Genomic DNA, 27,359 nt, shown 5'->3' on the forward strand with positions numbered 1-27,359 from the left:
GGCAAGCAAGATACGAGTGATGTGAGTCAGGGACACCCAACCCGGAGAGTCTGGGAAGCCCCAGGACATGCAGCAAGGGGGTCCTGCTGGCCAAGTGTTCCTAAGGGCTAGGAAAGCAATGGGACACTGTGACCTCCCGGCCTAGACCCCGTACCCCAGCCCTTCACTCAGATGCTTCCTTCTCCCTTCTCAAACCTCACCGCACACGTCACCTTCTAAGGTCGGTCCCTCTGAGTCAGCCCCTTGTGCCCACTCCCATCACTCTCTCGCCCATCATGGTCTGTTTCGGTTCACCCCCTTCAAAGCACTTCTCACTCTCTGAAATGACCATGATGGCTAATTTCCGTGGGTGTCATCCACCAGAAGGTAAGCCCCAAGAGACCTTGCCTGAGAGATTCAGCACCATAGCCTTAGCGTGTAGCCCAATGTGACACATCACAGACAGGTGTGATGGGCCCACAGGTCTGGCCACACAGGGGGAAGGCCGGAGTCCAACTCTCCAGTTCTCCACTCTGGGCCTGGGACTCCACCATTCTGGCTCCCACTCACATGCAACCCCCCAAGGTCCACCTGATCCTGACACTACCTGTGCCTTCCTGTGAATCAGACATCACTAAACAGCATGCAACCTACAGAGCTGAATCCAGGGGGAGCCCTCAGCATGGTGGATGGCACAGCCAAGGGGAGGTCCCAAGGACATTCTGGCTCTGCCACTGCTCTCTGTAGACCCTGGCCACGTCACATCCCTTCCCTCTGGGCTCAGGCTTTCCTCCTGTAAAATGGGGATGCCCTGGATCGTCATGTGGTAGGTCGGCCATTATTCAGCTTTGGGCTCAAATTCCCCTGCTCTGAGAGGTATTCCCTAGCCATAGTCATTAAAATAGCCCCATTCCCCTCCCTTCAGCTCTCATCTCTGCAGCACTCTATCCTCTTTCTTTCCTAGGACTGATCACGATCTGAAATTGTCTTGTCTGTGTATTTTCTGTATAATGTCCATCCTTCTCAGTTGAGTATCACCTCACTAGGGGCAATGGATTTTGTCCCATTCAACTAGATATCTCTAGTGTTTGGAGCATAGCAGACTGCCTGAAATTTTCCAAATGAATGACTGACTCAGTCCCTGCCCTGCTTCCTGCCTGGGCTGTTGTGCACTCCAATGAGACCACGTAGTTGAGTGCCCTCGATAAAGTTTTTAAAGCACACCCAGTAAAAAGTGACTGTTATGAAGAGTGTATGTGACCTCCCTGGGCAGGCGGCAGGGACCTCAGCTTCCTGTAGACTCATCCAAACACTGAAGCGATCCTGCTTCCAGGACCAAGCATGGCACTGCCTCCTCATACAATCCGCCTTCTTATACCCAAACCAATGTGTCCCCCACCGATGCCCCCCGCTGCTCTCCAGTACCAGCCTCAGGAGCCAACTGCCCTGCCCACCTATGGGCACATACACAGCTGCTCATGGGCTCACCCATGTCCCTGATCTCAGACCCCTCCAGACTGGCCCCTGAACATGCATATTTAGTACACCCTCACAGAGGCATGCTGTTCCATCCCCCGTGGGTTCATGAGGCTAGTCCCCACACATAGCGAGCACACACATGTGCACTGGGCTGTAACCCACCTTCTCTGGGATGGCTGGCCAATGGGTACAATCTTATCCTCATAGAATCGCTTCATTGCAAACCGGTCCAGTGCCTGGTCAGCGCTAGGAGGAAAGACAGGTGGTGAGAGGAGCCAACATCCAAGTGCAAGGGCCCCTCCGGCCCCCTCCCCGCTCCCCAGACCTGCAGAGTCCTGCAGCCACCCTGTGCTGAGGTGCTTTCAGGAAAAGAGCACCCTGGCAGCTCACAATCCTGTGTGCTGTGCGGGGGCTTTGGAGCTAGACAGCTGGGAGCCCATCACTAGTCCACCACTTCAGCACTATCCTTAGGACAGGTTATTTAATCTTCCTGAAACTGATTCTTTTTTATTTCATGTCAAATGAGAGGGACAGTTGCCTTCCTCAAAGTTTGTTATGGCGATCAAGTGGGCTAACATCTCTGAAGAGCTTGGCGCCTGTAGGCACATAGTAGGTGCACAGCGAGTACGCACCAGTAAGCAAAGAATAGGCTAAGACGGATTTCTTAAAGCTGTAAAATTGCCATCCTACAGGCAAGCCCTCCACAGAACCCTCTACCCATCCTCAGAGCGCTCAGAGAGATCATTTTAAAATGTAGTGACCGATCACCTAGCTTGCCCCTTCTTGACTCTCCCAACGACTTCCCATCACTCTTAGAAAAAACCCAAAGTTCTTATCGAGTCCTACAAGGCTTGCCCCCGTCAGGCTTCACTTCCTGCTCCTCATGCCCTCACTCACTCAGCTCAAAACATGCCAGCCCCTCGCATGGCATTCCCGCCACAGGCCTTGTCCCTTCCTCCTCTCTCTGCCTGGGAAGTTCCCTCCCAGACTTTATGTGACTCAGCCGGTCCCGCTCTCCTCCACCTAATTCGGGTCTCTACTCAACTATCGTCTTCTCCAGAGGCCTCCTCTGACCCCTGTCATGCTCTGGTCTCCATTCTTTCACAGATCTTATCACCTGCTATTATGGATACACTTGCTTATATACTTAGAGTCCGTGGGACAGTGGCCTGGCTCTGCCCACTGCTGTATCCCAGCACCTAGAACAGTGTGTGGCTGTTCAGTAACTACTGTCGAGAGAATAAACCAATGAGTGGATGGATCCCTCTGCCTCTCTGCAAAATGGAATCAAAACAGGCACTGCTGGTTTACTAGTCTTGCCCCAAACCCCTAAGTGGGAACAGGCCCTGCGGGCCAGGGACAGGGGGATGGATGATATAACTCCCAGACGGTTCTGCTGGACCCAGATCTGATCCAGTATTTCCTTTGGACACCCTCCCTGCTCACCCAGGAAAACAGAAGGCAGTTTGGCAAGGAAAAGTGGCCCCAAGAATCTGGCTGGATGGGGTAATCACAGATGGGCCCATTTCCCAAGGCTGGACAATGGGAGAATGGACTCTCTTCTCTCCTGCCCTCCACACACAGGCTCCTAGGATGTGACAGGCACCTTCCTTCCTCATCCTAAGAACCTCTGACGCCCTCCGTCTTTATCCTCCCACCCCAAGGAAGGGAGAAATCGTGGGTGGGTCAATATGCAGAGAACAGGAGGCTCGGGGGCCCTCTTACCTGGCCGAAATGTTGCTGTAGTGCATGTAAGCGGCGATGACCACTCCTATCCTGCCTCGGTTTCCCTGAAAGAGCCCCCAAACACAAAAGTCTTTATTTCTAAGGCTGGCCTACTGCTCCAGTGCCCATCCAGAGCCTTGGAGGGAAGGGGGCAGGGGTTGGAGAGAAGGGTGTGGCTCTAAGGGAGACCAGGAGGAGGAAGGGGATATGTGGGAGGGACGAGGGTGGGCAACTGAGTCTCAAAGAGAAGAAACACAGATGATCACCCACTACACTTGAGGGCCCCACACTTCCTGTGGGGGCCCCGGGGCAGGATCTACCATCCCTAGAAAGGAGAATACACAGACTTCCACACTCACACAATCCAATGATACAGGCCAGGAGATACCCTCACCCAAGGATACATTCACACATGGGCATGCACACGCACGGACACACACACACACACACACACACACACACACACTCTCACACCCTGCAGCCGACTCTGACCTTGTTGTGTAGAACGACAACATTGTGGGGGTCTGCGTTGAGCCAAGTGTCCATGGCCTTGCAGACACTGCAGATCTTCTCCAGGGCTGGGGTGTGGAGGTCAGGCCAGCCAAATTCCAGTACCTGCGGCCCAAGCCAGGAGTGATATGTGGCAGAAGCCCAGACGGTCAGCCAGGGCAGTGGGGGCAGCACACACTCCACATGCTAGTACCGGGCAGTGGCCACCAGCAGCTGGGCCTTGGTTCCTGCCCTGCCTATCAGCCCAGCTGGGAGGTGGGGGTGTGGAGGGATAGGACAATGGCCAGGACCAGGGACCCTGTGCCTGAGTCTCAGCTCTGACACTGGCTTGCTGTGGGGCCCCAGCCAGTCACGGCCCTTCTCCTAGCCTCAACTTCTCATGTGTGAGTAAAACAAAGGCAAGGTCCCTTCCACATGACTCTGACCTCAAAATGTGATGGTGCCCCCAGCATGCCCCCAAGCTCTGCTCCCACAGACAACCCCAAGGCCTGGCTCAGGGCGAGGGCAGAGCAAAGGGTTCCTGGCTGTTCATGGCTCTTTTCCAGGCCCTGGCCACACACACCATTGATTTTTCAGGCCAGCCCAGAGAAGCTGAAGGAGACAGAAGGCAGATCTGAACCCCAGTCTCCAGCTCCTCAAAACTTTTCTAAACTCACAGAACTTTACAGTAAAAGAGAACTTCTGCTTAGAAGGGCTCAGAGAATATACCTAATCCAGCCCGTCCACTCTCAGAGGTGCAAACTGAGGCCCAGAGAAGTGTGTCACCTTCCCAGGGTCACACAGCAACCGGCACCAGAATCCAGGAGCCGGGAGCAGGCACCACGCAGAGCCCGGCCCACGGCCCACAGGGTGAGCAAGTGAGAGCTGGCAGTGGGAAGGTCCACGTCGGCCATTCCTAGCCAGTCTAAAGCCAAGATACCTTTCAAAGAAGCTAACAATCTCACAGCTCCAGCCTCTCCCAGAGATCCTAAGGGCTCCCCAGGGAGGCAGAGCTGGGTAGAAATCACTGCATCGAGCTTTGCTTTCTGTAGTTCGTATTATGGAAACAATGAATAGATTCTTTCCCATTATCCAAGGAGAAGATGGCACTGTAATAGGCTTTGCAATCTGTCACAGCACTTTCCCTAAGACTCTGACGTGGGACCCGAGGGGCGAGGGGGACTGTCTGTTATCTCCCCTCCCAAGCGGGTAGACGCTCTCACCCTACTCAGCATGGGCTCACCTTGGCGTGGAGCTTCGTGATGTCAGGTCTCCGCTCAGAGAGGTTGAAAAGCTAGAAGGAAGAAAAGGAAGAAATGGTGGAGGGGTTCACATGCTGCTCTCGCCCCTGCTGGAGATCCCACCCACACATGAGCTGGGATCAACAGGAACCCAACCATAGGTTCTCAGGAATGGGGAGGGGGGTGGGCGGGGAGGAGAAGTACAGACTCTCAGCCACTCCCCTCTGTGAGCAGACGTCCAGAACTAAAGATGAGAAGGGGATGGAACCGGTCTCGGGTCCCATGTTCAGCATTGGCCTTCTCTAGTTTCCATTACACAGGTGGACTTTAGAAACTCACCCCATGAAGATGCAATGGCTCTGCGGTCAGACACCCCCCATCAGAGGATACAAACTGTCCTGGGTGAGCCCTCTCAGACCCTTGACATCCTCTCCCAGAAGACATTCTCCAGCACCTAACCACAGCCCATGAGAATCCCCCAATCTCTGGAATTCCCGTCTCCACCTCTACCTCACCGCCTAGGAAACTCAGAGACCACTGTGTTGCCTCCTGGGGAGAAAAGACGACCCTACGGTCTGGTATAGGCAGGATGGAGGGAGGGTGGCATAGCACAGAGTCCCATGAAATCCTGGATTCCCAAAGTCAGGAAGGACCGTAGATGGCTTCTAGTCCACTCCTGAGCCCCATAATGGAACACGTTTATTATGTGAACAACAGCTACCACTAGAGTATCCACAGCCTGCCATACCCATGCTAAGAATTTTACATCTACCAGTTGGCTTCATTCTTTCAACCACCATAAGACATGGGTAGTATTATTAGACTCACTTTATAGATGGGGAACTTAAGGCTTAGTGAGAGGCTAAGTGGCCGAGATCAGCTACTTAATAAGAGCGGAGCCTGCATTCGAACCCAGGACTTTCTGAAGTTTCAAACCAAGCTCTTAACAATGTCTGACATAGCTGATGGATGGGTGTCTGTAGTGGGTTGAATGGTGTCCCACAAAAATTCACATCCCCCTGAACTTCAGAATGTGACCTTATTTGGAAATAGGGCCTTTGCTGATGTAAGTAGTTAAGGATCTAGAGATGAGATCATCCCGAATTTAGGGTGGACCCTAATCCAATGGCTGGTGTCCTTATAAGAAGAGGAAAGGACACACAGAGAGTCACAGGAAAGAAGGAAGGTCCTGTGACGATGGAGGCAGAGATCAGAGTGATGAAGCTACAAGCCGGGGGCCACCACGGATGCCGGAGCAACCAGCAGCCAGGAAGAGGCAAGGCAGGGTGCTCCCCTACACAATTCAGAGGAACATGGCCCTGCCAATACCTCAATTTGGACTTGTAGCCCCCAGAACTATGAAAAGTTAAATTCTGTTGTTTTAAGCCACCGAGTTTGTGGTAATTTGTTACAGCAGCCCCAGGGACCTAATACAGCCTCCTACAGCCACCTCTGCTCACACAGCCAAGGGCAGCCCCTGAAGGTTGCACAGTCTCGTCTATTGGTCCAGTCACATGTACCTCCCAGTAAAGTGGCCTACATTTGTTAGGTGACTCTTCTGGGCCAGGTACAGTCCCCATGTCAGAAACACAAGGTCCCTTACGACGCCTCTGCCACAACTCTGCCTTAAGACTTCTCATAGGTGCCAGCAAGGTGCCAGCTCCACCACTTCCTGATACTGTGAACTTAAGCAAATACCCCATCTCTCTGAGCTCTAACAAAACCTGCTTTCTAGGCTGTCCTGAAGGTTAAATATGCGGAAAGCAGTTGGAACAAGGCCTGGCTTATAGTATGCGCTCCATAACATGAGCTCTTATTGTTATTCTCTCCTCCTGGTCAACACACACACATGCACGCGCATGCATGCACTCTACACATACACATGCACACAACACAGCAGTGAGGGGCAGGCAGAAAGGGCAGAGGGGCGCTGGCAAAGTGGCGAGAGGCCCATCCTCACCAGGTAGTTGCCTCCATGTTTGGACTTGAGCATCTGGGCCACCTCACGGAGGTTGCTCCGGAAATTCTCCTCGTTGGCTGTGCTGGGGAAGGAGACGGCGATGATCCTCTCTGTGACGTACACCAGGTCCAGCTCACAGCTGTCCTCCATGGTCTGGCTCACACTCATGTTTCTGGGAAGACTAGCAGAGAGGGGGCTGTAGATCAGAATCTAGTTCCCCAGGGCAAAGACCAGATGTCTGCACCCCCTACACACTGTGCATGGCCCCCACATCCAACCCAAAGGGTTTGGCTGCTCCCAGACCCAGAGCCAAGGTCAGAGGCTTCCCCTGGCAAGGCCAGTGCAGCCAGCAAGGCCAGCTTGGGGTGCCGGAGAGAAAGAGCTGGGCAGGGGCTGGCAAGGATCTCAGGCTGTGTCAGAACCAAATGGTGATGACACCAATCCCAGGTGCCCATCAATTCTCTCAGCACTGCCTTCACCCAGATCCTAGAGGTCAGAGCCAGGGCCAGAGCTGGCCAGGAACCCAGGAGCCCAGCTCTGCTCCCTGACACACTGCAGCCTGGTCTGGCGGAGTGTCTCCAAGGCTCCTGGGACAGCTGTGGAAGGGGAAAGAGAGGCTGAGTGAGTGCTCCCCAGCTCCCTGGCTGAGTCTTCTGCTGCCCTCCTTAGCTTCAGAGCTGTGGAGTGGGCGGGAGGCCTCTCGGGGGAAGGGGCAGCTCAGGTGACACGCTCACCTGGGCTCCAGGTGAGCCAGACCACAGCACACATTCCAGCCCTCCCCGGAGGCAGGCCACCTCCTGCCCTTTGTTCCCTGGCTCGATCCCCACCTCTGGCAGCTCCCACACTCCAGCGCTGTGTGGCAGTGGCCTCCCTGATTGCTAAGGGCCCAGGAAGCAGAGGGTGCAGAGCCCCCGACATCCCAGCACCATCTGAGCTCCGTGGAAAGTAGAGAGCCACCTGAACTGGGCACTGGATGAGGGGAGGTAGAGGCTCACATTTTGACACCTCACCCAGCTTCTCTTCCAGGGGGAGGGTCCAAGGGCCCACTGGGGTGCTGATGGGAAGTGGGGGATGGATCTTGAGATGCTGGAATTCCCTTCTGAAGCCCTGTAGCTTCTGGGGGCACCACACACGCTCCCCACCCCGACACCTTCTTACCCATCAGCAGTCTCCTAGTGTCTGGCTTCCCCTCTCTGTCCGAGGTGGACAACACTCACATTTCATTTTGATAACCTGTCACTACAGCGGGGTAAAGTTGAGACTGGAGGGCAGCAGGAGGAATACCACCAGGGTATTTCAAAGGGATGGGGCAGCACGGGGGAGAATCCCCAAGAAGTAGGGCGGAATCCCGTCTCCACCAGGTTAACTCTGAGCCCAACTCTGTAGATGGGGTCTGGAGATGGGGGAGCCGGGGCGATGTGAGGTTTCTCCATGGTGGCAATGACAGGGACCAAGTGTTGGAAGGGCCAGTGGCTGCAGTAAGGTCCAGTGTGATTTGAGCTCTGAGCCCCGGCCATCCCTCATCCCCAAGATGAGCTTCTTTGAGGCGGGCTCCTACCTCAGGTCACTGCCTGCGCCAGGCAAAACAGCGCCACCGCCTGACCCCCTCAGCACCGCACTCCACACCCGCCCGCCCAAGGTGCTTCTCAGCTGTGGGGGGAGAAGGGGATCTTCTAAAGAGCAGATCAGGATGGAGGGCAGCGGGTGGCTGGACCACAACCTGCTAAGGGTTTCAGTCACACACCAGGTCCCCTCTCCCTGGGACCCCATCTTCCTGGGGCCAGATTCTCACTCATCTCTGGAGCCTCAGGGGTGAAGGTGAGACAGAGAGAAGCTGGGCGCAGGGAAAAGAGGCTGTGTCCGCGAGCCACCAAGGACCCTGTGCGACCTCTAACAAGCCACCTCTGAAACTGTTTCTTCATCTGCCAAACGGGAAGAAAACACTTACCTTGCAGGGCTGTTGCAAGGACTAGATGAATCATACAGGTACGTAAAGAATTCGGCTCAAGGCTGGCTTCCAGCTAGAACCCAGAGCATGACCCTTTCCAAGCGGCATCCACCCACACCCTCCAGGGAGGGTGCCACGGCTGCCCAGGCTTCCTACCACTGGCTTTATGACTTCGGTCTCGGAGACCCAAAGGCATGACTTGCCAGGAACTCCCACAGTGACCTCACTGCCAGGACCCCCACCCTGTGCCCCCCACCGGCCAGGCATACCTGACGGGCTGGGCAGGGGGCTGGACACTCGGGGTGACTCTGATGGAGCCCTGGAAAAGAGAAAAGAGAAGCAGCATGGTGGAGGAGGCAGGCTGAGGGCTGTCCACCGGCGCAGTCGGGGTCACGGGCAAACGCAGATCCACTTCTCCTTTCTCTGCCAACATTCCAGCCCAGGCACCCTAACACCACAGCAACAAAGCAACCCAGAGCCAAGAGCAGTCTATGCCAATTCCACGTGAGTGTGCCTGCGAGCCTGTGAGCCCCCGGCGAGGAAGGAGTCCCAATGTTGAGAAACGTGCCACGCCTGGGCTGGTGCCATCTGTGCTGAGCACACACTCAATAAAACAGTTACTGGCATTGGAAACTCATCTCATCTCGATTCACTGGCCATCGTAATAGGAACCCCGAGGGGAGGATACAGACTGCAAGCACGGGAGAAGGAAAGGTGGGTGATGGCACCCTCTCTCCAGCTCTAAACCTTCCTCCTCCGACCATCGCCGTGCCACACTCCTCTTCTTTAAAGCAGCCACACAACACGAGTCATTCCATCAGAGGTTTAGAAACAGGGCGGCCAGCACAACGTGCACCTACGGAGAGCAGCTCAGGCAGCAAATCGTGCCCCCGAGGACCCACCGCCCATCGTCTGCTACCCCTTCACCCCCTCCCACTTCCAGGGCTGTCGACTTATACAAAACCAGGCGAAGGGACCCACGCTGGTGTCCAAAACATGCCAGGGCACCAACGACACAGTGAGGAAGCCCAGGCTGTCCCTCAGCACCCCGCTGGGCAGCCTTCCTACTTAACGCTCTGAGCCTCTGGAATGTCACATGTAAAGTGGGAGTATAGGTTGTTTGAAAATGAAAAGGAATTACACATATAACAGTGACATATCTGTGGTTACTGTTATTACATCAAGTACAATTATAAGGGCAATGAGGGATACAATCAAACCTTCACCTCCAAATCAAACCCCTGCATCATTTCTACCTCCAACCGCCCATCCTTTCAGCCACCTCACACGATGCAGAATCGGATACCCAACACCCAGAATCCCAGGCCCAGCCAAGCCCTCTGAGCGTATTGGCACTGTCCAAGCATTCACGGGCCTCCCAGGAGCCAGCCTTTCCCAACCACCAAGTTGCAACCACTTCTTGGAGGAGACAGGACCGCAATCTGCCGATGAGTGGGGAAACTGAGGCAACAGTGACTTACCCCCAAGTCCTGGCGACTGTCAGGATTCACCCTCAAACTTCAGGCTTGACCCCCTTCAGCGCTCTCCAGGCCCCACAGATCCTCCGAGGCGGGACGGGGTGGGCCTGGAGGCCCAGCTCCCAGCTGAGCCCAAAGTCAGGGCAGCCCCGCTAAGAGGACTCCCCATCCATCGGCAGGGAGCAAGTTGCACCCCGAGTCTCCTCTGCCTGGGCTCCCACCCAGCCCAGAGCAGCTCGGCCTCGGCGGGCAGCAGGAGGAAACGCTAAGTGGGGCTGTCTGTCAGGGCAGAAAGCTTCTGTCTCCGCAGCTCTCCTGGCCCTGAGGACTTGGGCTTGCATGAGTCAGGCATTGGGGGGGTGGGGGGGGGGGGGGTGAGGAGGGTTGTGTTTGGTTTTCAAGGCCCAAACCAGGCTGTTCCAAAACTACCCACCCAGCGGAACGCAGAAACCCAACACTTCATCTCTCTCCACTGCGCTGGGCCCTGACGAGGAGTCGCTGAGCCTCCCCAGGCGTGGGCCCTGCTCCAGGCCCAGGGCCACCCCGCTATAAATAGCCCCTCGGGTTTCATCTGTTACGGATCCACAGCCACGTTTGGAGGAGGCCACCACAGCTGCTTCAAACAACTGGAAGCCACAACTGGAGCCAAGGCTTGAGGTGTGGCCAGGACCACAGGTCCAGGCACAGGGAGCACAGGGAGGCAAGGGGATACTGAGACGGGCCTGGCAGGGGGCTGGGGGGCTGAGGGGGCCTGGAGCTTCCACAGCACAGGGGTGAGAAGGATGAGAAGGGCAGGAGAACTGGCTCCCGTTCCCCCACCCCCCCACCTTCCCAACGTTACAACACTCCACATTCCTTAGCCTCCCCACCCCAAAAAAAGCCAGGGAGGATAAATAAAAGCTTGGCCCCAACCGAGTCTGGCCATGCCGCTTCCAGAGGTGATAAGGCAAAGTCCAAGCCTGCTCTCTCCAGCAGGCCGGCCAGGGAAGGGGGGGCGGGGGCGAAGCTGCCCTGGACAGTGACCCCACCAGAGGATGGGGACGAACAGCTGGATGGTCATCCGCTGATGAATCACTGGGCTGCCCTCTAACTGATGGGGCTTCCTGTTTTCTGCAAAGTTGGGGGGCATGTGACACTTGCTGGCAGAAAGCAGACGTGCACGGGTGACACGTCCGAGTGTCGGTGGACACAGAGCCACAGGGAGAACCAGAGAATCACGAATGGGCGGGGGTGGGGGAGCAGGGGCGGGCTGTGAGCAAACACAACCTAACGCTCAAGAAAACACAGGTGACCTCACACACACGGCTGGAAACGGGCGTTCTCCAGCATGCCTCAGCATGCAGGCCCTTTTCAAGAGGGCTGGGGGACGGGGGAGAGATGTGGTCATCTCTGCCACCCAGCTCCGTGCTCACTGCCTTTTTCAGTAAACTTTCACTGAGTGCTGCAGGCTGTGTGCCTGGCAATGTTCTAGGCACCAGGGGCCCAGGGGAGGAGGAGCCCTGACCTCAGAGAGCTTCTATTCTATGAAGAAAGGTACTCATCACCGGAGCCCTGGCGGCGGCAGCCCCTCGGTCTCACTGAGTCCTCTGTAAAATGGGTCCAGCACAGTTTCATGTGATTCTACATCATTGACCTGTTCCACTTAGAGCCCTTAGGGACAACTATCAGATGGCTCTACAAAGAGTACTACAAAGATTTTATTTTGAAAAGAAAATTAAGCTCTCTGTCTGCCTGTCATCCCATTCTTTTCCTCACTGAGGCTCTCAAAGCTCTCTCTCTCCACAGGGCTTCGAACTTCCTCCCAGCCCCTACCAGGACATAGATCAATAATAGGACTTTTGATCCAATTCCCTGTGCACGAAGCAGAACTCTCCCCTATTGTTGTCACCAAAATAGTCTGTCCTTTGTTGAAAGGACACCACTAACGGAAATTCCACAGCGTCACCAAAACAGGGTCCTACTTCTCTTACTACCGGTAAGTTCTTCCTGATGTCTAACCCTCACCCTTCCTACCACAGGTCCAGCCGACTCTTTTTGCCTTGGTCCTCGCTGCTGATCACCGCTCAGCCGTCCCGAGCGCTCAAAGACTATGACCCTATGCTCTGTTATCAACCTTCTCCCCGCCATACAGCAAGGAGCAGGAACCCCGGGACCTGGGTGGGGTTGGTTAGAGCAACCACTGTGTGGGAAGAGTCCTGCCTTCCTTTGAGGTCCACAGACCAAACACAACAGCCCTGGACCAAAAGAAAAGCTGTTTCCTGAGCCCCAGTCCCCAGGGGGCACAGTTGGGAGGAGGGTGTGTAAGCAATATCAGGGGCCATGTCAGGCAGCCAGAAATTGGTGACCAGCCTACGTCAGGAGCCCATCCCCATTCCTAGGTCTCCTCTGAGAGCAGTGGCCGCCCCTCCCCCGACACCAGCCCCTCCAGCCACACCCCTTCCTCTCTCCTTCCTGCCCACCAGCCTGGATTTTTCCAAAACAAAGTGCGACACAGCACACCATCCACGAACTCCACTGCACACCAGCAGTCAGAGGAAAACAGCCATTCCTGCCCTGAATCCTGGGCCACGGGCCAGAGACAGGAAAACAGCTCAAAAAAACAGGCATATTGTCCCAGCGGCAGGCCCAGGACTTCAGCCATGTCACCTTGAAAGCGGGTCCCTTCACCTGCGGCAGACTGCAGGGAGCCCACCGCTGGGCAGGGGACTGACTCAATCACCCTGAGGTCATCCAACCCACAACAGATGTCTGGGACCTTAAACTTGGGTTTCCTCTCCTTCTTTGCAGTACGCAGGCCATTCTGGAGCCTGCTTTGCCTTTCATGCACTCCTTAAACTAGACTAACAACCAAAACACCGCTGGTCTCTCCTCCCACATCCAGACAGGACACCACCCTTACCCACCCCTGACACACACATTCATCCCAGATCAACACAACTTTCTCCTAAATAAAACCTCCAGTCCCAATTAAACAGCCACCTCTTTCTTCCCCAGGACTAAAGTCATACACACCCACGTGTCAAAAAGTTCTTCCTGATGTCTAACTTCACTCTCTCCTACTGCAGCCTTACCTTCCGGGGTCCGTCAGACCCAGGCTGGGGTGTGGGAGCAGCAGCTCTAGGACTTGACTTACAAGAGTTTGTAGACCATTGGCTAAAGGTCTTGGTTCACACACCATCACCCTGTCCCCCCCGACCAAGGTTGGGAGTCCTGGCAACACCAGATCCAAGCCTCTGTTTGCTTATCTACAAAATGGGGTCACAGCATCTGCCATAGGAGCTGTCATGGGGATCAAAATATACCCAGCCCAGCTCCTGGCCCTCAGTCAAAATAGCAGTCATAAGACAGCCGCCATTTATTGAGCATATATCATGTGCTTTGCGTGCATGACGCTAGTTAATCCTCAATAGCAGGTACACAAAAAATGAATTTCTCCCCTGCACTCCAGCCCCAGAAACATCACAAACTCGGTCAAGGGCCCCTCTCCAGCGCGTGTACCTATGCTCACAGGACCCCTCCTACCTTGAGCAGAGCCTTCCCCACTAATTTGAGAGGCATGCTTCCGCTCTTCCGGAGAACGAGGACGCCTCCCCTCGCTGTGCAGGCTGCCCCTGGTAATGAGGCAGTGGCGGTGGGCTCACCGCAGAAGTGCTGCCGCCTGCAGAAGCTGCCTCCTGCTGCCCCAGCACCTCCCTCTGGGCCCTCCCCACCATGGGTCAGGCAGCTGTCAGATGATAGGGCCTCATGCCATCAACAGCTCCCCCTGTGCCAACCGCCAAAACCACTCCCTGTTCCTCTGCAGATCAAGGCGGGCAAGGATGGAGAGGCCAGCACAGGGGCAAATTGTTAGAGAAAGGAAGGAAGAAAAAGGTCCAACTCGGTCGGGCGTCGGCTCCTGGGGTGTGAGGACAAGAGCTCCCGATACCCTCCTCTGGGTCCTTCCACTTAAGAAATGTGCTCACTGACTTCCAGCAAAAATGCATGGCAGTAGTAGCATCATGGACCAGTCGGCCCACCTTCCAGGTTCTTCCTGAATCAATGGCATTTGAGCCACACAAAGGATTCTGCATTTTTTCTCTCCAAAGAAGCAGAGCATGCAATTCCCCAAGATCTGATGACCCTCTAAGGCAGCGGTTCTCAAACCTGTGGGTCGCAACCCCTTTGGGGGTCGAACGACCCTTTCTCGGGGGTCGCCTAAGACCATCAGAAAACACATATATAATTACATATTGTTTTGTGATTGATCACTATGCTTTAATTATGTTCAATTTGTAACAATGAAAATACATCCTGCATATCAGATATTTACATTATGATTCATAACAGTAGCAAAATTACAGTTATGAAGTAGCAACGAAAATAATTTTATGGTTGGGGGTCACCACAACATGAGGAACTGTATTAAAGGGCATTAGGAAGGTTGAGAACCACTGCTCTAAGGGCTCAAGAGTTCCTCTTCATCTCTGCCCTTGGTTCCCTACAGTGTTGACTATTCTACTTGCCCTCACCTTGGTGACTGCTCACCCACCACCCAACCAGGCCTCACAAAGCCCACCCTCCTCCCCACTCCCACCCTGACAAAGTGATGGGCAAAAGTGCTCTGGACCCAGCTGAGCTGGAGGCCACGGCCAAGACTGAGGCCCAGAGTATAAGTAGATGGGGTCTGCTCACCCAGCCCCTCCTCCCTTGCTCAGCAACCAAGCTGGGCAACCCTGCCTGCCCTCTGGAGAGGAGGAAGGGACGCCCCACCAAACAAGAGAGGTGTGAGATATCACCTACCCATCCCCAGCCCCTCTGAGCACCAGGAGCCCAGCCACACGCTTCTCTACCCGTCCCCCCCATACTTACGTCTTCCTCAAGGCTTTTCCGAGTGTTCCCACCCCGGAAGGTTCCTTCTCCCTGGAGAGAGAGGGACAAGACAGTAAGAAAGGGGAATCAAAGAAAGTAATCAAGCCGAAACCGGTTTGGCTCAGTGGATAGAGCGTCGGCCTGCAGACTGAGATGTCCCAGGTTCAATTCCGGTCAAGGGCATGTACCTGGGTTGCGGGCACATCCCCAGTAGGAGATGTGCAGGAGGCAGCTGATCGATGATTCTCTCTCATCGATGTTTCTAACTCTCTCCCTTCCTCTCTGTAAAAAATCAATAAAATATATTTTAAAAAAAAAGAAAGTAATCAAAAAGCACTAGGTCTTTTACCTGCTGGGTTTGGCAGGGGTGGGGGGGTCAGAGGATTTGCAGAAGGGCCCGGGGTGGGGTGGGGTGGGGTGGGGTGGGGTGGGGTGGGGGTGGGGAGACTTGGCTGTCTAACATTTCTTTGTCCACTGAAGGCCTCTCAGAGCTAATCAAACCTTCTTCTCTGTGTCTCACAACAACCTTGGGAAATATTATTATTCTCATTTTGCAGATAAGAAAGCTAAGGCACAGACAGGCTCATGACTTGCCTATAGTCACACAATTAGGAGCTCCGAGGAGTTAGGATTTAAACCCGAGTCTCCCGCTCCAAGCCATTCAACACCGGCCATTGCCGGAGACACCTCACAGCTGCTAACCTCAGTTCCCACTTCAGGGCCCACTGACTTTTTCCTCTTCCTCCTCCTTGCAGCCTTGAGATTGTCTGTCTCTCTGCTAAGTCAGAAAGATCTATTCGGAAAGATCTGCCTGGCTTTCTCAATTCCTACATATTTAATAAAGAAACCCACATTTAACCACTGGCCTCTCTCTCTCCGCTCCCACCCCTGCCTCTCCTGCTCGGCCTGCCTAGTTCCCCAGGAACCCTTTTCCAAATGCACCAGCCCCCAACGTCACCCATGGCCCCACCACTTCCCCCAACTTCCCCATATCTACTCCAGAAGGATATCCCCAAACACATCTGTTCACTTTCCCCAAATCCACCTTCCGCTTTCCTGTCTCCCAGGCGGCTCCGCGCCACCCCACCCCGGAGCCTGCTGTCACTCACCGTGTCCACTACATTCTTTGGTGCACTCTCCGTGTTGACAGGCTGTGGACAAAGGGGAAAGGCAGCGTGAGTCCTCAGGACAAACACCCCCAGATTGGCTCTCTCTCCAAGGCCGATGGCCATGGGGACAAAATGCCTCCAGAGGCAGGACATGACTCCAACCCAAGATGGAACCTGGCTGTCCCCACGTAGGGAGGCACAGATTGGAAAATAAAAAACTTCCTATTGGTACTGCAAACATCCACCTGGACAAACATCAGCCAGGCCTCTGGCTCGGGCAGTCGCTGACGGTTCAAAAAGGAGCAAGGAGAGAGCAACCGTCACTGTGCCAACACGCCAGGCGTTTTCATCAATACCGTCTCCTCCACCACAAGCACCTGTGATGTAGGCACCATTATTACCTTTTTTTTTTTAAATCCTCACCTGAGGATATTTTTTCCATTGCTTCTCAGAGAGAGTGGAAGGGAAGGAGGGAGGTAGAGAGAGAGAGAGAGAGAAAGAGAAACATCATGTGAGAGAGACACATTGACTGGTTACCTCCTGCACACAGCCTATCCGGGAATGGGGAGTAAACCTGCAACCCAAATAGGTGCCCTTGACCCAGAATCAAGCCTGAGACCCTTCAGTGTGCAGGCCAACACTCCGACCACTGAGCACACCAGCCAGGGCCCATTATTACTTTTGAGGCCCACTTTACAGATATGCAGAAGTTAAATGAGTGGCCCAAGTCATCAACTACTAATGGGGACAACAGGATTTGAATCCCACCTTGGGCTCTGCACTTCCTGCTCTTCGTGTGAAATGGCAGCAGCCTGGGATGAGAGGCCTGTGGGTCCTAACTCTCCAAGGCCTCCCCCCTGCACTGGCCCTGCCCCTTCACAGACCGCAGTTTTCATGCCCAAAAGCTCTGCTCCACCCAGACCTGCCCCCTATACCCCTTTACTTGTTCTCACATCCAGGCCTTTCCTGGTGGAACTGCTTCCCCTCTTTTCCTAAAAGCTCTCCTCCTCCATGAAGCCCTCCCTGAACACCTCAGCAAGGAGAACTCTCTCTCCCACCTCTCAACTCCAGTACGTCTCTCTGTCAGTGCCATTCATCTGGTCACTGACACATGAATAATCATATCATGGGAATATGTTTTGTTTTATTTGTGATTCTATCCCACCTGCCTCCAAAACATATTCAAAGCAGCATTTTTACCAACTCATTTGCCATATCCCTCATGCCAGGGCCTCTGGTTATGGATAGCAGGCCATCAATAAACACCTGTGGACTGGTCCTGCCGCTCGCCCCAAGGCCACCCTTCCCCTGCCCAGACCAATAGAAGTGCTTCCTGCTAAAGGCGACCTGAAAAACAGGTTCCTAGGACTCCCCCAAAACAGGAGAGAAACTTCCCATTCCAAGGCCACCTCCTGACCAGTTTCTAGGGCTCCATTTCCAACTTAGCAAAGTGGTTCGGGGGCCCCTACACCATACAGAAGGACGTGAGCATGACTGCCAAGGTCATGAAACAGGCCTCTGCCGAGATGAGTGTGGGCCCAGTTAGGACAGACTGTCTCAGCCCGGGACCTGAGGGGCAAGCTGTCTGTGTCTGAAGACAGAGGAATGGACAGAATGACCATTGAGAGGGTCTGGCGCCAGGGAGAACTGGCCGAGGCGGACATGGAGGAAGGCCGGCTAAGCTGAAGGCAGCCGTGCTCTTTCTGGAAATGGCCCAGACTTTACCCCTCCTGTCTGGAAAGAAGACGGGTGGCTGAGGCCAAAACTTCCTTCCAGGGGATGAAACCTCCTGAGCGTACTTCAGGGCCAAGGCAGCTTAGGATGGATGAGAGAGGACAGGGTCCAGGAATGGAGTAGGAGGCGGGGAGGCACATCAGGAAGCCCCTCTAGCCCTCAGGCCGACCCACCTGGAGTTTGAGGATGGCTCTGGAGGAGTAAAGATGACACATCCCATCCCGTCCCAGCCCAGCCTAATCCTCGCCCAGCCACCTCCCAGAGCCCCCGCTGCTGAGCCACAGGCCACTGGGCCGGGGGCAAATGAGCCCACTGGGAAATCCTGGCCCTCTGACCCCACTTGTCCCTTTGATCCAGGGCTCTGTGATGCTCCCGTGGAGACCATGGGCTGGGCGGGAGCACCTCCTCTCTGGCCCCCTGCGGGGAGGAGGAACACACCTGGAGGGCAGATCACAGAGACCTTCTATATGCAGAGTCTGCAGAGCAGAGATCTGAACCCAGCTCTCCCCACTCCAAAGCCCTCACCCTTCACTCTGCTGAGCCAGCCTCTCCAGACAGACTGTTCAGAAAGGACAGCAATGGGGTGAGATGGAGAAGCTGCAGAGGAAGTGCCTGCCCCAGGATACTGCAGGCCCTCGAGAGCCCTCATCCAGCATTGGGGGAAACCTCCTGGAGGCCACGACTCTCCTGAAGAGGAGAGTGTGAGCCAGGGCGCCTGGAACTTGAGTGTGACTCAGAAACACCTAGAGGGCTGTGGACACACAGGGGCTGCGCCCTCCCCAGAGGGTTGATCCAGCAGAACTCGGGTGGGGCCCGAGAATGTGCATTTCTAACAGGTTTCCAGGTCTGGGGATGGCCCTTTGAGAAGCGCTGGTCTAAACAGACTGTCTCTACTGCTAACTGTGTGACCTCAAGCGGGTCGCTTCATCCGTGCTGCTCCTCAATGGGACAGACTGGCTCTATGTTGAAAGAATCAAATGAGAAGAAGCACATAAAGCACTTAGAACAGGGCCTGGCACTTAGAACGCGCTCAGTAAATGCTCGCAGTTATTTATCCTCTCCACCCCACACACCCCAGGCCCTCCTCCTGTGGCCCACCCTGCCCCACCTTGACCCTCCTGCCCAACCCCTCCCAGGTCTGGCACAAAGCAGACCAGGGAGTCGGAGTCAATATTAGAAACCACAGGCCTCAGCAGTGCAAGAGAAACTTCTCTCCCTGCCAACAATCATCTGAGCACCGTAACCTTGGCCCCCACCCCTTTCCCCGGGCCAGCTGGAAGCCGGCCACAGAAAGACGCTTGCCAGCCATCAAATGCCTTCAACTTACTGGTTGAGATGCTTTCTGAAGAGCTAAAAATTTCCAAAAACCCCTCCTGACCTGAACACCCAGCGTTTTCCTGCAGTGTTTGCAAACACGGCCCGGCATGCATGCCGTGCTCCCACCCTCCCCTTCCCCGTCCTCCGGGACTGAAGTCCTGCTTCTGTTTCCCAGGAACTGCCAGTTCTGGGCCGACTGGGAATGAAAAAGGCAAGGGACTGGTAACATGAGGGTGGCCTCCCCTGAAGCCAAGCCTGCCCCAGGCCCTGGGCATGCTATAGGGAAGCTCCCAGACCACCCCAGCTGTGGACTCCTGAAGTGGCCGCCCCAGAGTTCCAATGGCTGGCAGAGCCCCTTCAGCAACACAGACACCCCACCCACTCCCACACGTGCACACACACGTGTACACCCACACCTCCATCCTCCCACACCACTCCTCAGAACAGCTCTGAGAGGGACTTCAGACCCCATCTCCCCCCTCCTGAGGTGCAGAGAGGTCTGACTGGCCCAGCTTCTCAGGGTAACGTTAATGGCAGGATCAGAGTTGGCACGAGTTTTGTAAAGCCCACTGCTGAGCTCACCTCGCAGCCCCTCCACCCTGTCCCCCGCCTCCCTGTGGGCTCTTCTCTTCCTTCCTCCTGAGGTTCAGCTGCAGAAGGACCGAGCAGATGGAGCCCAGATGGGGGCTGTCCCCATCTGTCCCCACCCACTGCCCAGTCCCAGAAAACAAACCTAGATCTCAAGGACCCAGACTTTCTGTGCAGCTGACCACAGCCCCACCAGGGGTCTTCAGAATGCCCCTGGCCTCCAGGCTGGACAACTTGAGCTCAGCTCAGGAGCAGGTGGCAGGGTATGGACCTGGTGCCACTTGATGACCAAGTCTTGCTCTTGGAGGACCACTCTACTCTAGGATCCCAAACCCGGGAGTCTGGAGCAAGGCAGGGACTCGGGTGAGGCGAGGAGCAGAATGTTTAAGGAGGCACCCATTCTCCGGCTGCTCCAAGTGCACCGCACAGCCCTGAGAGTGAGGCCTCCTTGAATTTTGCACCCCGGGGGGCCTCACTGGCCTACCTCAGCCTGGCCCTGGGCTGGAGATGCCTTTCATAATGTTAACACAATAGCAACAATGACTCATTACGAGTTAATGCAGCCTTGGGCATACGTAGTATTAGATTCTTGGCTTCCATGGACATCAATCCTCATAGCCATCCGCATAACCAAAGTACACAAGATAAGCATTAACCCATTTTACAGTTGAGGAGACTGAGAGTCCGCCATATTAAATAACTTGCCCAAGGTTAGCTAATAGGTAGCTAAGAGGGCTGGTATTTGAACCCTGCTCCTTACATCCATCCTTTCCGCTCTGTCTCTCCTGGAGATGATCTCTATTCAGTTCCTCTTACCCTTAAATCAACTGCCCTCCTGCCGGGAACAAGCTTTCTGCGACTTAAAGACTAATTGTCTCCGGTCCTCCAGAGGAAGACGTCTGCAATACACTTCCATAGGAAGAGGAGGAAATGGACTGCAGCAGGAGAGACTGAGGTCAGACAACAGAGAGAACTTCCTGAATGTGAGGGGCTGAGAACCACAGGGCGGATAAAGGAAGCTGCACATCCTTTCCTCAAGTTTTTCCCCAAAAAAGACATGCATGCCGTGGGGTCGGGGGCGGGGGGGGGGGGGGGAGAACAATGAAGGGGAAAGGACACATATGTAATACCTTAATCAATAAAGAAAAAAAAAGCCCCCCAAAAATAAAAGACATGCATGCCCTCTCCATGCCTGCATTTACCCACTGCCAACTGTATGGGCCCCAGAAAGGGCCTTTCTGCAGAGGCTGGGGTGGCTGAGATGACAGCATGGAGTTCATGCAGCAGGACATGCTGGCGGCCTCAGGGAGGGTGGGCTGGGAAAAATGTATCTGTGGGCTGCTGTTTTGGAGGAAGGAAAAGACAGAGGGCCATAGCGGGTGGGGGAGGTGCCCAAGCCTGGAGCTGGGGGGAGGGGGCTGGCGCAGAATGCGGACTCAGCCTCCAGAGGAACATTCCGTCCAGAAATTCCTCACACCCTCTCCCCTTCCCCCCTCCAGCTCTTTCTACTCTTGCCCCCTGGGAGGCGTGGAATCTGGACAATTTCTCAGGTCAAAAGACCTTGTGACATCACATCTGCTGCCATGGCGACGAACTGTGAGGTCACGGCAGCATAACCATTTAGGAGGGAAAGGGAGCTGGCGGGTGGGGCCATGGGGGCTGGAATGTCCTCAGACCCAGGACCCAGAGGAGGTTATTCCAGGCTCACTTGTTCTAAAAATAGAACCCTAAACAGATGAAGGGAGGGGGCTGAAAGCAAGAGAGAAGGGCAGGGCAGCACCATTTACTGGGCACTTAGAGGGGGCGTGGCAAGGATGGCACATTATACACCCCACAGCCTGGGGGGGGGGGCCATCAACAGATAATAACAAAAACAACTACAGCGGTGGCTACAGCAGCGGACGGACGGACGGAGCACTTTGAATCCCTTTTGGCAAATGAGGAAACTGAGTCACCAGGGAGATTGGCCAGCTCCATAGGAGCTCAGGTCTGCCTCTCAAAGCCTGTATTCACCCCTCAGGGAATGTTACTTCCTACCATCCCAGGAGAGGGAGCTGATGGGGGCAGGAGGGTGAGGGGCTGAGGGAGGGCACAGAGAGGCAGGGCTGGACCCCGCTAGGGCGGGAGGGAGGCCAGCCGCCGGGGTCCCCTGAGTGGGTGAAGTTGCTCCAGGGGCCACATCCTCTCCCTGCAGGCCAGGGCCACCAGGGAGAAAGAACAGGCTGGTTGTGATCAATGAAACGTGATGCCTGATTTTCCTACACCTCCCGGGGAGGGGCCTGGGCAAGCCCACTCCTGTCCGCAGGCCCTTCTCAACTCACCCGGAGGGAGCAGCACCCAGCTCCCAGCTGAGGCTGGGCACCTGTGGGCACTCCCACCCCACCCGCTCACACATGCTCGCCAGACTGGAATATTTTTCACCTCCTCCTGCCAGCCTCCCCCCTGGATGCTGTTCTACCTGTCAGCCAGGGAACTGGGAGTCTGTGCTTCCGTAGGCCCTTCCTCCAGGCCCCTCTGGTCGCCTTCGCCCACGCTGAGCACCTGTACCAGCCTCATCTGGTGTCCCCAGCCCTCCCCCTGGTAGCCCCCTCACTGCCGCCGGGCCACACCCCGCAGCTGGCAGCTGACTCCCAGCTCTCAAACCCTGCTTAGGGTCATTTCCCCACTCAAGGACCCATAATGGCTCTTAGTGCTTAGCTCATCAAGTTCAAGTTCCCCAATATGACTTCTGGACTCCTCCCTTAAGCGGCCCCTTCCTCCTTAGGTGGATTCCACTGCCTTCCCCTCTCTCCTCTCTATCCGCTCACACCTCCTCTCTGCTCACCATGAATGCCATGCTTGTTCCCACTCAGGCTGTTCCCGCCAGCGCCCCAGCCACAGCCACCAAGGTAAGGCAACATGGCCTGGCCCTCTCGTCTCCCCAGCAAGGACACTGGATTTGCCCTGGGCCCCATCGGTCTTGGTAATTTGTACCAAGGCCCTGCCCCTTCTCTACTTCAGCTCTGCCACCTTGTGAAAGGCCCTCTCTCCTTCTTCTCTCCTCTCTTCCATTGCTGAAATCTTAAATTGGACTCAGAATAGGACTTCCTCAACCACTGCAGCACAAACGGATCGCTTCCTACCCTGGACCCCAAAGGCTACCTCTCTGGTCAGAACCCCATCGCCGAGCACTAATTGCTTCCATAATATAGTTCTTTCTCTCTCTTTCCCCCTGAGCATGGTCCCCCAAGGGCAGGATGCTTCATCGGACTGGGGCCTCTCCCAGTGGGGGTCCTAGGGCAGGTGGTCAGCACATTCATGGATGCCTTGACCTCCAGGGACCATGTCCCTTCACAGCCCAACCTGAGAGCAGGACCTCAGTGGGCCCTGAGGATTTCCACCCAAGACTGCCCAGGAAGACAACCTCCCATCAGCAGCTGCCTTACCCCTAATAGGTGTCAGTGAGCATGTGTCCCAGTGACAGCGACTCCCGTGATGTGATTGGTCCCGCTGTGCCATTGTAGGTGGTAGAGAGCTTTGCTGTTTCTTTAACCCAAATCTCCTCCTCTCTATAGAAGCTCTACCTACTAGGATCCACTTTGGAGAGCAACAGAAAATAAGCAAATTTGCCCTTTCAGCACGTTCTCACTCCCATTCTGCACCCCCACCCCCCATATTTTCCCTCTCCGGACTAAGCCACTCTAGCTGTTGCACAAACTAGGATGTCCACCCGCCTCACCACTCTGGAAACCCTCTTTGGAAGGCAATGCCCAGAATCACTCTCTTCTTTGAAGGCTTTCTCAGACTCATCTCTCCTGGCCTTGCTCCATTTTTAAGAATCCCCCAAAAATGGCCACCCAGGACCCTCAGTGTCCTCAGATGAAATTCATTAGGGCCTGAAGTTCAAACTAACATAAGTGATCACTCCCCCGTCAGACACACATCCCCCCACCCCCACCCCACGCTCCCGTTCACAAGGACATCTCAAGCCCCCTTTGTGGGGCTGGCCCGGCTCCCCCAGTCCAGGTCCCCCGGGTGCCAGGCTGCATGTGCAGAGGGCTCAGCATCCGGCCGACTTTGGTGGCCACTCGTTTGGCTATCATCCTCGGGAAATTCCTTCTGACTCTTATTTTTCAGAAGTTGAGAAAAGCTGCTTCAGCTCTTTCCAAGGATCAGGAGTGTCCACGGCAAACAAGGGCTCTCCCTCTCCATCCTGCCCCGACCCATGGAGCCCAGGAGGGACGTGACCATAGGACCCTTCTACCAAAGGCCTTAGCAACATCTGTTGAGTAAGACGAAAACACTGGTTGAAGATTAAGCCACTTTGCCCTGGCTGGCCTGGCACAGGCTGGAAAATGTGTTTGGCTCGCGGGGCCCTGAGGCTGGGCTGAAATCCTATGTCCAGGGATGATGGTCCTGATCCCAGGGGGTAGGATTCAAGCAAAGTGGGTGAGCTGGGGACATAGAGAAAATATGACATGCAGACAGACACACGGTGTGAGGCAAGAGGGAGGGGGCAGGGAGGCCTGAGTCCAGCCCTGCAGAGGCTGAAGGGCAGGCAGAGAATGGAAAAGGAAGGAAAAATACAGCCCGCCCTTTCCTCCCTCTTTGAACCGGCTCAGAGCACTTGCCTCGCCCTCAGTGAGGAAACAGGTGCTAAGTGCTCTCTGGGGGGAGCCAAACTTTCTCCCATTTCGCCTGGGCCACTTTCTCACTCCCTGGGGACGGCACTGAGCTTCCAGCTGGAGGCAGGCCTCCCACCCAGCAGCAGTCCTGTTTACTGAGAACCTAATCTACCAGGCATTGACTGAACGCCTGTCTCCCTGTCACTCAATAAACACGTACTGAGTACCTACTGTGTGCCAGGCCATAGGGTTACAGCACTGAACACAGCACAGAAAAATCCCTACTCATGGAATTTACATGCTGGTGGGGGCAGGGGGAGCCTCTTAAACAAGACAAGCAAATAAGACTCGGGGCTTATCAGATGGCAATGCATGCTGGGAGGCAAAGAAAGCAGGGAAGGGAGATAAGGTTGTTGGGGGAAGGAAAATGCTGACACTTGAGGGAAGGAAAGAGCCCTGAGGTATCTGTGGGGGGGACAGGGAGGGAGGAGCATTCCAGGCAGAAGGAATAGCAAATGCAAAGGCCCTGGGGCAGCATCCTGACTGGTTTATTCAAAGACCAGCAGGAAGGGCTAGCAGAGTGAGCAAGGGGGAGATGAGGTCAGAGAGGAAACTCTCCTGGAGGCTGTACAAGCCCTTGGAAGAACCTTGGACTTTCACTCCCAGTAAAGTGGGCAGCCATTGGAGGGTCCTGAATACATGCTAATTCAACGGGTTAATTGCTCCTTTTCTCCTCTTAACCTTACAAGGTAAGTAATATTTCCAACTCCCAGTCTGCAGCAGGCAGACTAAGGCCAAGAGAGGTTAAGCAATGTGTCCAAGGTCACAGGGAACTGGGATCCACAAGGAGGTGGTTGAACGCCCCTGCTCTTGACCACTGTTGGGGATCAGTTCTGACTCAGGTGGGGGGGCCTCTGAAAGCACAATCTGATGTCACAGCCACTTCACCACCACGTGGTTGACCAACCTCCGTGAAGGGCAGAGCCTGGGCACAGGTTGGGCGCATCACAGAGATGAGAAGATTCCCCGGCCTCCCTCCTCCTGGTTCTAACCACAACCTCTCCGGCTGGAATGCCAACCATTCCCTCTTGTCCCAACCCCTGACCCTTCCTCACATAAACAAAGCTCACTCCTGGTGGCCAGGCACCTGGCTTCTGCCTGGAGAGCCCTAAACCCCAGACCCCCCAGCCGTCCTAGACCAGCCAAGGACATTCTGTTCTCAGGGGCAGAGTGGCAGTTGGGTTGGAATGATGAGAAGTCTGCTCACCCCACCTCACCCCTCCTGCCCGCCCTCCACAGTGTCTCTCTGAAATCCCAGAGAGATTTCTTACTGGCAGCTCCAAACCAGGCCTACACTCTGGCCTCATCCCTGCAGCACCCAGCTCGCCCCCCACCTACACCCGCTGCTGTTGTCAGATGACCTTCAACTGGGCTCTGCACAGTTGGGCTCCACATCTGGAGCGGCACAGCTGGGCAGAGCTGAGGCTCAGAAGGGAGGAGGGGCCGCTGCAAACAAGGGACACACTTGGCAGGGCCGGAGCCCATGTGCAGAGAGCGGTGGCGCTGTGCTGGGCCCAGGAGGCGTCTAAGAGCCACCAGCACTTTTACATACTTTAATTCATTCCATTAACAACCCTGAGTGGAGGGAATACTTAATCAGCACTGAGAAGGCCTCTCGAGCATCTAGTTCAGCCATCTCTGTGACGGAAAGGGAAACTGAAGTCCAGAAAGAGGGCAGGACAGGACCATTGCCACCTGGCAGAAGACCAGGTGGCCTGGCTGAGATTCCAGTATCCAAGCAGGCAGGTCACTGCACAGGTGTGCAGACACCTGTAACTGCCAGACCCCATGACACCCTTGTCCCTCCCCCAGGTCCCCACCCACATCCGTGTCATCACTTGCCCCTCTGCACCAGTGGGTCAAATTGTGACCATAGGGCCCCTCCATGACTCTGCTCTGCACACACACACACACACACACACACACACAAGCACACACCTGCAGGCCTGCAGGCTCCTCTCTTCCAGCCTCCAGGCCCTGCCCACCTCCAGCTGTGGGTGAGGTGCAGGAGGGGCCTCTGAAGGGTAAGAATGCAGTGAGAGGGCAGGAGGGAAAAGCTCCCAACATTTCCAATCAGCCCAGCTGGGATCAGTCCACAACTCACAGGAGCCCTGTCCTGTCCATGCTTTTCTGAAGTCCCACTGGGGAAGGGAGGGAGGAGTGGAGGACACCCAAGAGCAGAAAAGCAGAATCAGCAAACAGCATGGAGGTGGAAGAGGCCACCTGAATGAGAGCAGCTGCCCAGGCAGATGAATTCTGTGGATCATGCCGTCCATCCCCCTGCCTCCAGCTGAAGGGTACCTGACCCAGGACCAAGTGGGTGGGAGGAGATGCCATCCCCTAGTTCTGTAAGCTCCAGGACAACAGGCACCTGGCCAGGCCTGCAGACAGGCAAGATGCCCTTTTATGGTTTTTTCCAAGGACTTTAGTCTCCAGATTGAAATAGGAGGCCCTGCATCCCATCAGAAGGGACCTCATGACTCATTTCCTCCCAGTCCAGCTTCAGCCTCTCGGAACAAGGCCCCCTCCTTTCCCTTACCCAATTACCCGGCACCCTTGGGGGCTGCCAGCATGCTTGGATCTGAAGTAAGCTGCAGCTGGGAGCAGAGGACAGAGGGGAGGAGGGGCTAGGTAGGGTAGGGAACGGACTGTCACTCACCACCAATTCATGGTTGGATGGAGGAATGCAGGGGGCAGCCACCTGTGGGAGGAACAGAGAAAGGCAAGGTTAGCATCTTTCATTCCTACAGAAAACCAGGGCCTCCTGAGATCATTCCACAGCCGCCACCTCCATGCGAGA

The 27,359-nt window shown here is 55.3% G+C and overlaps 1 protein-coding gene across 2 annotated transcripts in view; it reads right to left on the reverse strand.

Moving 5' to 3' along the window:
* Positions 1-27,359, reverse strand: part of TNS1 (tensin 1) — a gene marked incomplete at its 5' end in the record, with an annotated part of 198,147 nt that overhangs the window by 81,619 nt on the left and 89,169 nt on the right. The window contains 9 exons of one of the 2 annotated variants that reach the window (XM_081095421.1): positions 1,621-1,704; positions 3,184-3,248; positions 3,676-3,798; positions 4,916-4,966; positions 6,874-7,054; positions 9,091-9,140; positions 15,148-15,198; positions 16,257-16,298; positions 27,219-27,260. In XM_081095421.1, coding sequence (XP_080951547.1) covers positions 1,621-1,704; positions 3,184-3,248; positions 3,676-3,798; positions 4,916-4,966; positions 6,874-7,054; positions 9,091-9,140; positions 15,148-15,198; positions 16,257-16,298; positions 27,219-27,260 — 689 coding nt within the window. The remainder of the gene's footprint in view (positions 1-1,620; positions 1,705-3,183; positions 3,249-3,675; positions 3,799-4,915; positions 4,967-6,873; positions 7,055-9,090; positions 9,141-15,147; positions 15,199-16,256; positions 16,299-27,218; positions 27,261-27,359) is intronic. The other variant, XM_081095422.1, reaches the window with a different exon arrangement.

This window comes from Myotis nattereri (genome assembly GCF_964212035.1).
Source record: "Myotis nattereri genome assembly, chromosome: 7".
Lineage (NCBI taxonomy): Eukaryota > Metazoa > Chordata > Mammalia > Chiroptera > Vespertilionidae > Myotis > Myotis nattereri.